This window comes from Equus przewalskii, chromosome 26, assembly GCF_037783145.1.
Source record: "Equus przewalskii isolate Varuska chromosome 26, EquPr2, whole genome shotgun sequence".
In the NCBI taxonomy this organism is placed as follows: domain Eukaryota; kingdom Metazoa; phylum Chordata; class Mammalia; order Perissodactyla; family Equidae; genus Equus; species Equus przewalskii.
In genome coordinates, this window is record NC_091856.1 from 27,071,351 (window position 1) to 27,083,766 (window position 12,416).

The 12,416-nt window shown below is 35.9% G+C and overlaps 1 protein-coding gene across 17 annotated transcripts in view; it reads left to right on the plus strand.

Annotated features, from left to right (window-relative positions):
• The window catches only part of RABGAP1 (RAB GTPase activating protein 1), a 160,742-nt gene that overhangs the window by 68,480 nt on the left and 79,846 nt on the right, over positions 1-12,416 (plus strand). For 16 of the 17 annotated variants that reach the window (XM_008517924.2, XM_070596371.1, XM_070596380.1 and 13 more), the window contains 2 exons: positions 2,037-2,130; positions 6,395-6,545. In XM_008517924.2, the coding sequence (XP_008516146.1) occupies positions 2,037-2,130; positions 6,395-6,545 (245 nt within the window). Of the gene's footprint in view, positions 1-2,036; positions 2,131-6,394; positions 6,546-12,416 lie in introns of those variants that run through there. The other variant, XM_070596387.1, reaches the window with a different exon arrangement.

Genomic DNA, 12,416 nt, shown 5'->3' on the forward strand with positions numbered 1-12,416 from the left:
ATGATCTGTTTGCTCCCTGGAAAGAAATGGCTACAGTCCTCTGGAGAGGCTCCTTACTCATAGGACATTTATGCTCACAGGGCAGGAAGCCAGCAGTTATAAAGGAGAGGTATTTAGAAACAACATTCTGAAACTGAGATTGCCTGCTCACTCCCCATTCATACTCCTACCTTAGGTATATGGAGTTCTAAAGACAGATTTCAAACTACTATCCAGATTTGTTGAAAGCTTCCAAAAGAGTAAAAGATCTTCCTAATCTCTTTGAAGGAATTGTCGTCTTTTCTAAATTTTAGTATTTTTTCTTCTCTCCAAAGCCCCCCAGTACGTAGTTGTATATTCTAGTTGTAGGTCTTTCTGCCTCTGCTTTGTGGGGCACCACCTCAGCATGGCCTGATGAGCAGTGCTAGGTCCACACCTGGATCTAAATAGGCAGTACCCTGGGCCACCAGTGGAACCCTGGGCTGCTGAAGCAGAACCCGCGAACTTAACCACTCGACCATATGGCTGACTCCTTTAGTATGTTTTTTATAGATGCCTTCCCCCAAAGAGTTGTTGTATTGATACACTAGTGAGTAGCGAGTTGAGGTATTAGGAAGTAGGCCCACTTCTGGCAAAATAGTGAAGTAGAGGAAGTTTATCTTAGTGCCCTCAAGCCTTTCTCTTTTCCTTATGCATCCATTTGCAGATGATGTCTCACTTATATTCAGACAGACCTCTTCCCTCTGACCATCAAAACTGATGATAATGTCCAAGACATTATAATGTAAAGAAGTTTAATAATAACTATCATGGATTTCTGAGCCTTAAAAATCAGTGCTACTAGATAATTGCTGTCTCTAGTAGGTTTGCAAATTCATGATGTAGTCATCAGAGGTGTAAAGATCCAAACTTTGTTTAGGTAGGTTAAGCTAAAAAATCAAGAAATAAAATTGGTAAGGACACATGGAAACAAGTACTATTGTACCAACTAGTGGAAATGTAAATTGGTAAAACCATTTTGGAAGGCAGTATGTCAGTAAATTTCAAAATCCTCAAAGGTATGCATTTTTTAACCAAGGAGGTCTACTTCTGACCACATACCCAATGAAAGCAATGAAATATGTTCATCCTGATACTATTCGTAGCAAAAAGTTGAAAACTCCCCCAAGTGTCCAACAAAAGAGGACTGATTAAGTAGATATCTTAGTCCATATTTTTTCCCCTGCTTTCATTGTACTTTTCAATTCCTCTCACATGGCTTTGTCAGTGTCACTTTTTTCACTGTCTTCGTATCTTGTAATCTTTAAATTCTTCTTTGAATTTGCTTTTCCTAATTACTTGAATTGTTTGATTTATTTTGGTCATTTTTAATATTTTTGTGATTTCTATTATAAATTAATGTATGCCATTGTAGAAAATTTAGAAAGTCATAAAAACATAAAAGGAGAGAAAAAAATCAATCATAACTCCATCACTCAGAGGCACTAATTATTAATGTGTTGGCATAGTTCGTTCCAAGACTATCTTCTAAACATAGATTAAATCATAATGAAGCTTTAGCTCTTGATAGTTTTATTTTGTGTGGTATTTTGCCGTATGTAAACAAACGTCAACATGTAATTACATTGTAAACATGTATCATTACTTATCCTACCATTCTCTACTCTCCTATTGTTGGACACTTAGGTGGTTTATAATTTTTTTTAACTGTTGTAAATAAGACTGCTATATATTTTCATGCATAAAGCTGTTTGCTTTGGAAAAGGAAAGAGAACATACCATATTTTGAGTGCTACTATTTTATAATTAAATGGCTGTTTTCTGTAGTTGACATAATATGCCTGTAGGGAAAGCAAAAGAGAATTAAAGAGATTACAGCATTCCACCTAGGACCATTTTAGTTTTCTTTGTATTTACACCTATATACTAAAGGAGAGAAATTCTGACTTTATGCTCCCAGTAAAATCTTTCAAGTTTGACTCTTATGTTTCCATGTCATTCTTCTGGCTAGCGTAGCCACCTCTCTTATCCTTTTTTGTGTGTTTTGTTTATTAAAGATAACGATGAACCTCTCTTGAGTGGATTTGGTGATGTATCCAAAGAATGTGCAGGAAAAATTCTTGAAACCTGGGGAGAACTGCTGTCAAAATGGTAAGTTATAATAGTTCTCCTTTTCAATCTGTAATTCTCATTTTGTGAGTAGGTAATCTTACCTAACTACAATACTTAGTTTTGGAACCAATAATAGAAACCTCATTGGTATGGGGTTTGCATTCTAGATTCTCTGTTTTTAGAAGTTTATAAGGGTAGTAGTGAAGATCTGAAATCAACTTTCAGAGTATCAGAAACCTAATAAATACTTATTGCTGCAGAAAATATTTATTCAAATATGGAATTCATGGAAAGAATAAGGAAAGAGGTCCTTTATATTGAAGAGGTTAGGAACCACTGACTGGTTATGATAATATAGGATAGTTAAGACAATACACAGTAATAAGGGAAGTTGAGAGGATGCTCACACAATGCATAGAGCCACAGTAGAGACCCCAGGTGGTATTTTTCCTTATCTGTGTTATGTACTTAAGGTGACAGAGCAGAATGTAATAAACACGGTATATATTAACTGCTCTACCAATTACTTCTCCTAGTAACACTTGTAAAATTCAGGAATTTCTCCTCAGCTCAAGAGATAGATTGATAACAATGTAAAGAAGCATTATCCTATAGACTAAGAAGAATATACCACCTTCAGCTACTAGTGAAACCAGAGATTCTCTGGTATATCAGATTGGTGAGACATTTATGTACTTTTCTTTTCTCTCTGTAGGATGCCAATATATGCTGAAAAATGCTGATCTTGAAAGTGATCTGAGCACTTGTCTATTTCTGACTTTCTGGTTATTAGAGTTGTCATATAAGCTCCCCATGGGCCTGTTACTTTGGGTTTGATTTTTCACAGAAGTTTTAACAGTTGAAGCCTTTCACTCTATTCTTAGTAAAACTGTGTCTCAACATTTAAAAAAAACATCATGCCCTTAAGAGATAGGACTACAAATGGGCATCATCTGCTTCTAGCACTCTCACAATGCTTTACACTTTTGGTAAAACACTCTCTACAATAGGAAATGTCAAATGTGTACAGGAGGAAAATGCAGACCAAAGCATGGTTTGTCTTTACACAAGTGGTTTTAGTAAATGAACTCTGCAAAAACCCCGCAAGGGAATAGTTCACATTTATTTTTAATATTTCTTCGGCAATCAGGAGACAAACCTGCTGATGCTCTCGTCACAATTATATTTTCAGTTCAGTGAATTTGGAGTGTTTGGACTGCTGCTGGCAGGAATTTCTTCTGTATAAAAAGTTTCTTCTCTAAAATAGAAATGTAATTGAATCTTGACATGGTTACATAATAATATATTTAAAAATCATTTAGATATAACATTTAGACTCTAGATTTTATTAGATGAACTCAGCAGTATTTATACAATTGTTTGGAATTTGTTTTGTTGTCAAGCTTTGTTTATTCATTTTGTTATCATTTAATTAAGTTATTTCCTTCTCCCACTTTCTCAAATAAATTAACTTCGGTTTCCATCTGTCTGAACTGTCTTCAGGGTGTTAAAACTGTTTTTGCTGATTTCAGTCCTGTCTTCAGAAATAATAATATAGCTTCTATTCTTCATTTCATTGTTATTTTTTTCATCATTATTGCATGTTTTGTATAGATAGGAAGCATCGCAATATCATAGAATTTTAGAGCCTAGTAGACCTGGCTTCAAATCCTACCTCTCCTACTTCCAGACTGTATGGTCTTGGGCAAGTCACTTAACTTTTCTGAGTCTGTTTCTTCATTTACAAAATACAAGTCTATAAAATTACCCTTCGGGATTATTGTAGCTTAAAAATAATGGATGTTGTAGTATTAGTAATTGTAGTAAGAACTTATAAATTTGTCATATACCAGGCACTGTGCTAAGTTGTATGCTCTGTTTCAGCTATAACAACCTTATGTACTAGTCTCCATTTTTACAGATGAGGAAACTGGCTCAGAGATTGTCAGCAATTCTGGTTAGTAAATGGCAGACCCAGAATTTTTAACACCGTGAAGTCTTATCCCAAAACTGGTTTATTTAACTCTACATTAGATTTTAGTGGCAGTGTTAGTAATAGTACCTTTGACCTCTTATTCTCCAAATTCATTTTAATGTGACTCTTAGTGGGTAAGAGAACTAATGTCAGTATAAAATACTATGCTGGGTTGGATAAAGTTAATATTATCCGTGACATAAAATTGTTCTGAAAATAATTTTACCAATATAAATTAAGCTAGGGTTACAAATAAACCCAGAGTTAGGTTTATTTTTTCTGTAAAGGGCCAAATGTAAATATTTTAGGTTTTGCGGCCCAGTAGTCTCTGTTGAAACTACTCAGCTCTGTTGTTGTGGTGCAAAAGCAACCATAGACAATACACAAACAAATAAGAATGGCTGTTTCAATAAAAGTTGATTTACAGAAATAGGTGGTGTGCCAGATTGGCCCATAGGCCATAGTGCAGCAATCCTTGAATTAAGTAACCTTTTTCGTTCTTTCTGCTCCCAGCTCTTCAACTTTCATATAATTTGTTTTTCTAAGCAAGGACAAAACTGTATTAAATTGTCTGTAGCTCTTGCATTAGGGTACTAGCATCATGGAGTTAACCATTTTAAAATGTACTGTGCATTATTCTGCTAGAATTCTGGGAACATTCTGAGAAACATCTCAGACCTTTTTAGATTTTGGTAGTGATCATTTTGTATCAGTAACTTCTGCTTAAATCTGATAGCCACAGGAGCTTCTTCATGTCAGGATTCTGTTTTTATTGACTCGTAATGGTGGCCTTTAAATCACAAAGCAGCTGTCATATAACAGGTAGAGCATTCATTGGTCTTAGAGTTTGAGGACTACCTCAGTCATTTGACAGACTTTCTTGAACAACTTCTCCACCTGTAAAACTGGAGATACTACCACTACCTCAGATGGTTGTTGGGAGGATCCAATCAAATTGTATGCAGAAGCACTTTGTAAATTGATACTAACATTTCAAGATAAGTTTTATTTCCCCCGTTTTATAGATGAGATAAATGAAGCTCAAAGACTTTAGTAACTTGTTTTGATGTTATAATAGTACAGTAGAAACTTTTATTTTTGAGGAAGATTAGCCCTGAACTAACATCCACTGCCAGTCCTCCTCTTTTTGCTGAGGAAGATTGGCCCTGGGTTAACATCTGTGCCCATCTTCCTCTATTTTATATGTGGGATGCCTGCCACAGCATGGCTTGATAAGTGGCGCGTAGGTCTGTGCCCCAGATCCAAAGCGGCAAACTCTGGGCCACCGAAGCAGAGCACGTGAACGTAACCATTGCCACTGGGCCAGCCCCCAGTAGAAACTTTTTTATCTACCATTGTCATTCCAAAAAAATTACTTGAAGCAAGGTATCATAAAAACTGCTGAAAAGCCTTTATTTTTATTTTAACTTAGAGCATATAAATATATAGTTCACTTGTCAGTTTTGATGCAGGGCCAGGCCCTTATCTTTGGCTATGTGTCCACTGGTTGGATCTTTTTTTTTTTTTTTTAAAGATTTTATTTTTTTCTGTCTTCTCCGCAAAGCCCCCCAGTACATAGTTGTATATTCTTCGTTGTGGGTCCTTCTAGTTGTGGCATGTGGGATGCTGCCTCAGCGTGGTTTGATGAGCAGTGCCATGTCCACGCCCAGGATTCGAACCAACGAAACACTGGGCCACCTGCAGCGGAGCGCACGAACTTAACCACTCAGCCACGGGGTCAGCCCCTCCACTGGTTGGATCTTTGCTTTGTTTTTTTTTTTTTTTGATATAAGCCACAACTGTAAACCTATCGTTTCCAGTTTTGCTTTTTATTAAAAAAAAAAACAGTAGGGGCCAGCCCAGTGGCTTAGTGGTTAAGTTCTTGTGTGCCATGTTAGTGGCCTGGGGTTCACTGATTTAGATTCCCAGCACAGACCTACACACTGCTTACCAAGTCGTGCTGTGGCAGGCGTCCCACATGTAAAATAGAGGAAGATGGGCACAGATGTTAACTCAGGGCCAGTCTTCCTCAACAAAAAAAAGGAGGATTGGCAATGGATGTTAAGTGAGGGCTAATCTTCCTCAAGAAAAAATAAAGAAGCAGAGCAATAATTTAAAGATACTTAGGAAGCAGTCTGACTGCAGAATTCTTTCCTCTACCCAATGTTTTATGTTATCTTGGCCACATCTAATTCAGCAACTTTTTTTTCTTTATTAGTATGTTACCTTTATTAAGTCATTGTAAATTATTTAATGTAGTTTTCATAAAAATAGCACTCTTTAGAGGATCTTTCTTTTATGCATTTATGGATATGGCTTTATTTTTAGGCATCTCAATTTGAGTGTGAGACCAAAGCAGTTGTCGTCCTTAGTAAGAAGTGGTGTTCCTGAAGCTCTTCGAGGAGAAGTCTGGCAGCTGCTAGCAGGTTGTCACAACAACGACCACCTGGTAGAAAAATACCGAATTCTCATCACAAAGGTAAGGGGATGATAATTCAGCTTCAGCATTAATCCTTTGCGAAATTTATTATGAAAAATCATTGTGGCTGTTTGATTTCCAAGAAATTTAATAATTCCTTTATCTAATATAAGAATAGAACTTTTATACTTTTAGGGCAAAGTTGGTCCTAGTGTTGGCCGAAGAAGGCATAGATTTTCTTCCTTGGTTGACTTCACCTTAGGGGCACAGGATGTCCTCTCCCCGTTGTGTATCTAAATCCTTTTTGACCATAATTACATTTTTAGTCAGATCATTTGGGCTATACAATGTGAAAATTCTTTCTTTCGTTTATTTTAATTCTTTTTACACTTTACCAAAAGGTGCTTTTTGTAGGTAGGCCTACTTCTAGTTTCTATGTTTGGAAGAACATGGGTCTGGTATCTTAAACCATATTCTTTTTTAGTTATTCCTCTAAAGTGAAGAATTCTCACTTTTTATAGCATCCCCTTCTCAATTTCATGCATTCCTTAAGATTTTGCAAGTGAAGCAGCAAAAACTGTTCTTTGTACAAGCATACAAGAATTTAAAGTAATTTTCTGGGAGGTTAGGCAATGCTTTGTGCCTTTGCGCCCCTGTTACTGGTTTTAGTTTTTGTTTTTATTTTCTCAAATTCTTGAAGTGTTTATCTTTAGGAAACAGTTTCTCCAATGATATGCAAATCCCAAACCTGGGTTATGAATGAATTACTCAGAACCCTCAATTATGCATGTGAATTTTTTAATATGACAGAAGGGTGAGACTTCTTTTAAAAATGAATATCATCTCTATAAAACTACTATTTAAAAATAAAAACAAAAAACAAAACCTTATCGGGAAAGAACAGCATTTGCACATGAAATTGGACCTTACCTCACCAGAAAATCACTTTTCTTTGCTGAAAATATTATTCCTTCTCATCGTCTTATTTTCAGACAGATGTTTTTTCTGTCAAGAACCAATATTCTGATTCCCTCCATTATATTGATATAATTGTTTAACCAGCATTTATTGAGTGCCTATTATAACCACAATGCTGGAGCTAGGTGATCAAACACAAAAGCACTTAACTGTCATACGATAGACATATGTCATATCATAGTCTGAAAAAGCACAGTGGGAGCCATTGAAAGGAGTGGTTAATTCAGCCTGGGAGAACAGGAGAGTCTTTATCAGGAATATAACATTTAAGACGGTTCCAGAAAAGAGCTCCCCAGGCCTGGAAGGATGAAAGAGCATTGTACTTGTAGTCTAAATGGAGGTTTTGAAGAATGAAGGTATGTAACATGTATAGCCAGCAAAGGTGAACCTAGTTGATTTTTTTCTTTTGTTGGCAGATCATATTTTGGATATATAATTCTTATTTGTAACTCGATCTTTCTCGTTCCTCTTCTGAAGTCTTTTGAAATGTTTGGCCAAAAACTATTTCTTAAATGTTTTTTGTGTGGCTATTCATACAGATAATTTAAAAACATGAAGTATTCTATTTTCTTGATTCTACCAAAGGGGTGACATCTGTTTCTCGAATAGGAACCTGGTAGTTACATGATGTGTAAAAAATCAGCTGTTAACGAAATCTAATATATTTGATGAATGTTTTATATATGTTGGTGTCATGTTCTGTGTATTTCACATTAAACTTTTATGTGATGTTTATGTGTTCACATTAAACATTATGCAGATGGCTAAAACCTAAAAAGATTTCTAATGAATGTATATTAGTTTAAATTGCTGGTAGGTGATCAGAAAATACAAATTATTTAACCATCATAATGTTGATGAATGCTTTTTTTGTTTTACACTACAGTGTTATCTTATATAAGTTGGTATTGCTTTTCCTTTCTCTCTTCTTGGAAATAATTGTTATTGTTGTATGGTAATGGTAATTGACATTTTTTAATTTGCTCAGAAATTTTTTGCGGGGAGAAACTACTTAAAATTTTTTTTATTTTTATAGTGAGCTGTTATTTACATAGGCTAAAATACATAACTTTAAAGTATACAGCTCAATGACATTTTACGTACAGATACACTGCTGTGAGCACTTCCAAGAGGAAGAACATATCCATCACCCTGAAAAGTTATTCTTGTCCCCTTCTAGTCGTAACCACTCCTGCTTCACCCGTGAAGAACCATTCCTCTGACTTCTCTCTCCCTAGATTAGTTTTGATTGTTCTTGAACTTTATTTAAATGCAGTCATACAGTCATGCAGCATGTATTTGTTTGTATCCGACTTCTTTTGCTCATCTGTTTTGCAAGTGTATCAGCAACTCAGTTTTTGCTTTTATGTTTTTAATTGCTGAGAGTATTCCATTGTTTGAATAAGCCACACTTTTAGAACATTCTGCTGTTATAGATGTTTGGACCTTCCCCCGCCCCCAGTTTTAGCTATTATGAATAAAGTTGCTGTGAACACTCTTGCATATAGCAGGTGTCATGGTCTGAATGTTTGTGTGCCTTGAAATTCATATGTTGAGACTTAACCTCCAAGGTGATGGTATTAGGAGACGGGGCCTTTGGGAGGTGATTAGGGACCAGCACTGTTACAAAAGAGGATCCAGAAAGATCCCTTGCCACCTTCCACTGTGTGAGGACACAGCAAGAAGTTAGCAATCTGTTACCCAGAAGAGGGTCTTCACTAGAGCCCACCCATGCTGGTACCCTGCTCTTGGATTTCCAGCCTCCCAAACTGAAAGCAGTAAACTTCTGCTGTTTATAAGCCATTTGCTCTGTGGTATTTTGTTATAGCAGCCCAAATGGACTAAGACAGCAGGATTTGTACATATTATTATGTAGATGGTTATTATTATGTACATATACATTTGTAGACGATAATATTTACATATGCATATATATTACTAATTTCTAGAAGCTATTTATTTATTCTGAACGTGGGTTCTTTGCCAGATCCATGCTTTGTGTTCTGGAATTTCACATGTAGTACATTACCTTAGAGATGTCTTTTGCTTAGCGTCTTCAAAGACTAAATTTAAAGCAAGGAAGAGTAACTTGATTTATAGAAAAAAGGCCAAAAAAAATTTAAGTTACAAATAAAACTGATGAATGTCTTTGTCATCATCTTGCTTTGTCAGACCTGTCTTGTAAGGAATTTTTCCATGTGGCTTTTGTAATTCAGGGACAAATGACCTTTCAGCAATATAGAATAGCATAGGGATACAGTCATGCATTGCTTAATGATGAGGACACATTCTGAGAAATGTGTTAGGTGATTTCATCATTGTGCAAACATCGTAGAGTGTACTTACACAAACCTAGATGGTATAGCCTTCTACACACCTAGGCTATGTGGTACTAATCTTATGGGACCACTGTTATATATGCAGTCCATCATTGACCGCAATGTGTGACTGTATAAATGTTTTAAGGTGTTTCTTATTTCAATAAGCAGTGCAGTTCAGAATGTGCTCTTTCTCCTCCCTGTTTTGTTTAAGTGAAAACTTTTTAGATTTTTCATCTCGAGAAAAAATATAATAAATAATAACTGCCCTTTTTTGAGTACGTAATATATGTCAGATGCTGTGCTGAGCACTTTATATCCATTTTCTCAATCATAAGAAAATCCTTGTGAAGTGGTAATTACTATTTCCATTTTAGAAATAAGGAAACAGGTTCAGCAAAGCTTAGTAATTTGCTTATTATAGCTCAGCTAGTAAATAAATGATAGAGGCAAGATTTGAACTCAGGACTGATTCCAAAACTGTTCTTTTCTCTTATCCTCACTATTTGTTTATCCTTGAACTTAAATAAAAATTTCTTTATACAGATATGTCTCATACAGAATTTCATGTAAACACATAAATGTGATTATATATATATATATATTTTTTTTTTTTTTTTTGAGGAAGATTAACCCTGAGTTAACTGCTGCCAATCCTCCTCTTTTTGCTGAGGAAAACAGGCCCTGATCTAACATCCATGCCCATCTTACTCTACTTTACACGTGGGACACCTACCACAGCATGGCTTTTGCCAAGCCGTGCCATGTCCGCACCCCAGATCCTAATTGGCAAACCCCAGGCCGCCGAGAAGTGAAACCTGCCAACTTAACAGCTCCGACACTGGGCCGGCCCCTGTTTGTTTGTTTTTGAGGAAGATTAGCCTGGAGCTAACTGCTGCCAATCTCCCTCTTTTTGCTGAGGAAGACTGGCCCTGAGCTAACATCCGTGCCCATCTTCCTCTACTTTATATGGGGGACACCTACCACAGTATAGGTTGTGAAGCGGTGCTGTGTCCGTACCCGGGATCTGAACCGGCGAACCCCGGATCGCCAAAGCTGAACGTGTGCACTCAACTGCTGCGATACCTGGCCTGCCTCCCTTGTTTGTTTTTAAGTGTGGTCTTTTATTCAGCTGTTCTTCTGTTCGTAGATATTTGTTTCCAGTTTTTAGCCTCTAAATAGTGTTTTACTAAACATCCCTGCATATATTCTAAATCTTTTACTTTTATGGAATAGGGTCTCAGGAATGTGATTGCTGAATCAAAGAGTAACATGTTTTTTAAATTGGTTAATTTTCTTTTCCCTTTTTTTGCTGAGAAAGAGTCATCCTAAGCTAATATCTGTTACTGATCTTCCTCTTTTTGCTTGAGCGAGGTTCGCCTTTAGCTAACATCTGTGCCTGTCTTCCTGTTTTGTACGTGGGTTGCCGCTACAGCATGGCTGCCAATGACTGGTGTAGGTCTTGCGCCCAGGGATCAAACCTGGACCGCCAAACTGGAGCCTGCTAAACTTAACCACTAGGCCACGGGGCTGGCCCCTGGTTATTTAATTTTCATATTTAATTTGCTTATATCCAGTTTGCTTCTCTGAAAAAGCCTGGCAGTTCACAGTTCTACCAGCAATGTAGGAAAGTACCTTCTGATCCATATTCCAAACAGAATTAGTTATAACCGTATTTAATTTTTACTATCAATGGCTGTAAGTGATGCCACCATATCTTTAGTTGGCAATTCCCTGCCTACCAGTAAGATTGAGCATTTTGCTCTTCTGTGAATTACCTCTTCATGTTGTTTGTACATTTTTCTTTTAAGTTTTTTTCAGATGTCAATTTCTAAGCATTCTCTATGTATTATATATTAATTTTTTGTGTCTTCATTATAAATATATTTCTAAAACTTTAATTTTTTTTATTGACTTTGTTTATAGTTTCATGCCATACAAAATGTTTTCATTTTTTATGCAGAAAATTGTGTCTTGGTTAAGGTCTCTCCTCCCTCTAGATTTTGCAAATGTAGTTTCAAGATTTTTATTGTATGTCTTATATTTTTACATCTTTAATCCATCTGGAATTTATTTTTGTACATGGCATATGATAGCAGTCCAATTTTACTTTCTCCCAGATGGATAACCAGTTGTGCTACTCCTATTTTCCTACTGCCTAGAACTACCATCTTTGTTATATCTTAAATTCTCATAAATACTGGGATTGGTTTCTGGATTGTTCTGTTTATTGATCTGTTTGTATATTCCTATACCAACACTGTTTTGGTTAAGGAGAGTCTGAGTTATGGTCCAATATCTGGTAAAGCAAGACTTTTTTTTACTGTTTCTTATTTCATATTTTTCCTATCTATTCTTACGTGTTTAATCTTCCATATAAACCTTAAAAACGTTTTCTCCAATCTTACCACCACTACTATCCTATAGGTTATGTATGGATTCTAATTTGAATTGCATTTAATTTACATATTAATTTAGGGCAAAAGTTACATTGTTACAATACTTTACATCTAAGAATATGGTGTATTTTTCCACTTGTTCAGATCTTACTTTATTATCTGTCTGTTAAAGACTCAGAGTTGCCTTCATTTCTGTGTTGTTCCTCTTTTGTTAAATTTATTCCTAAGAATTATCT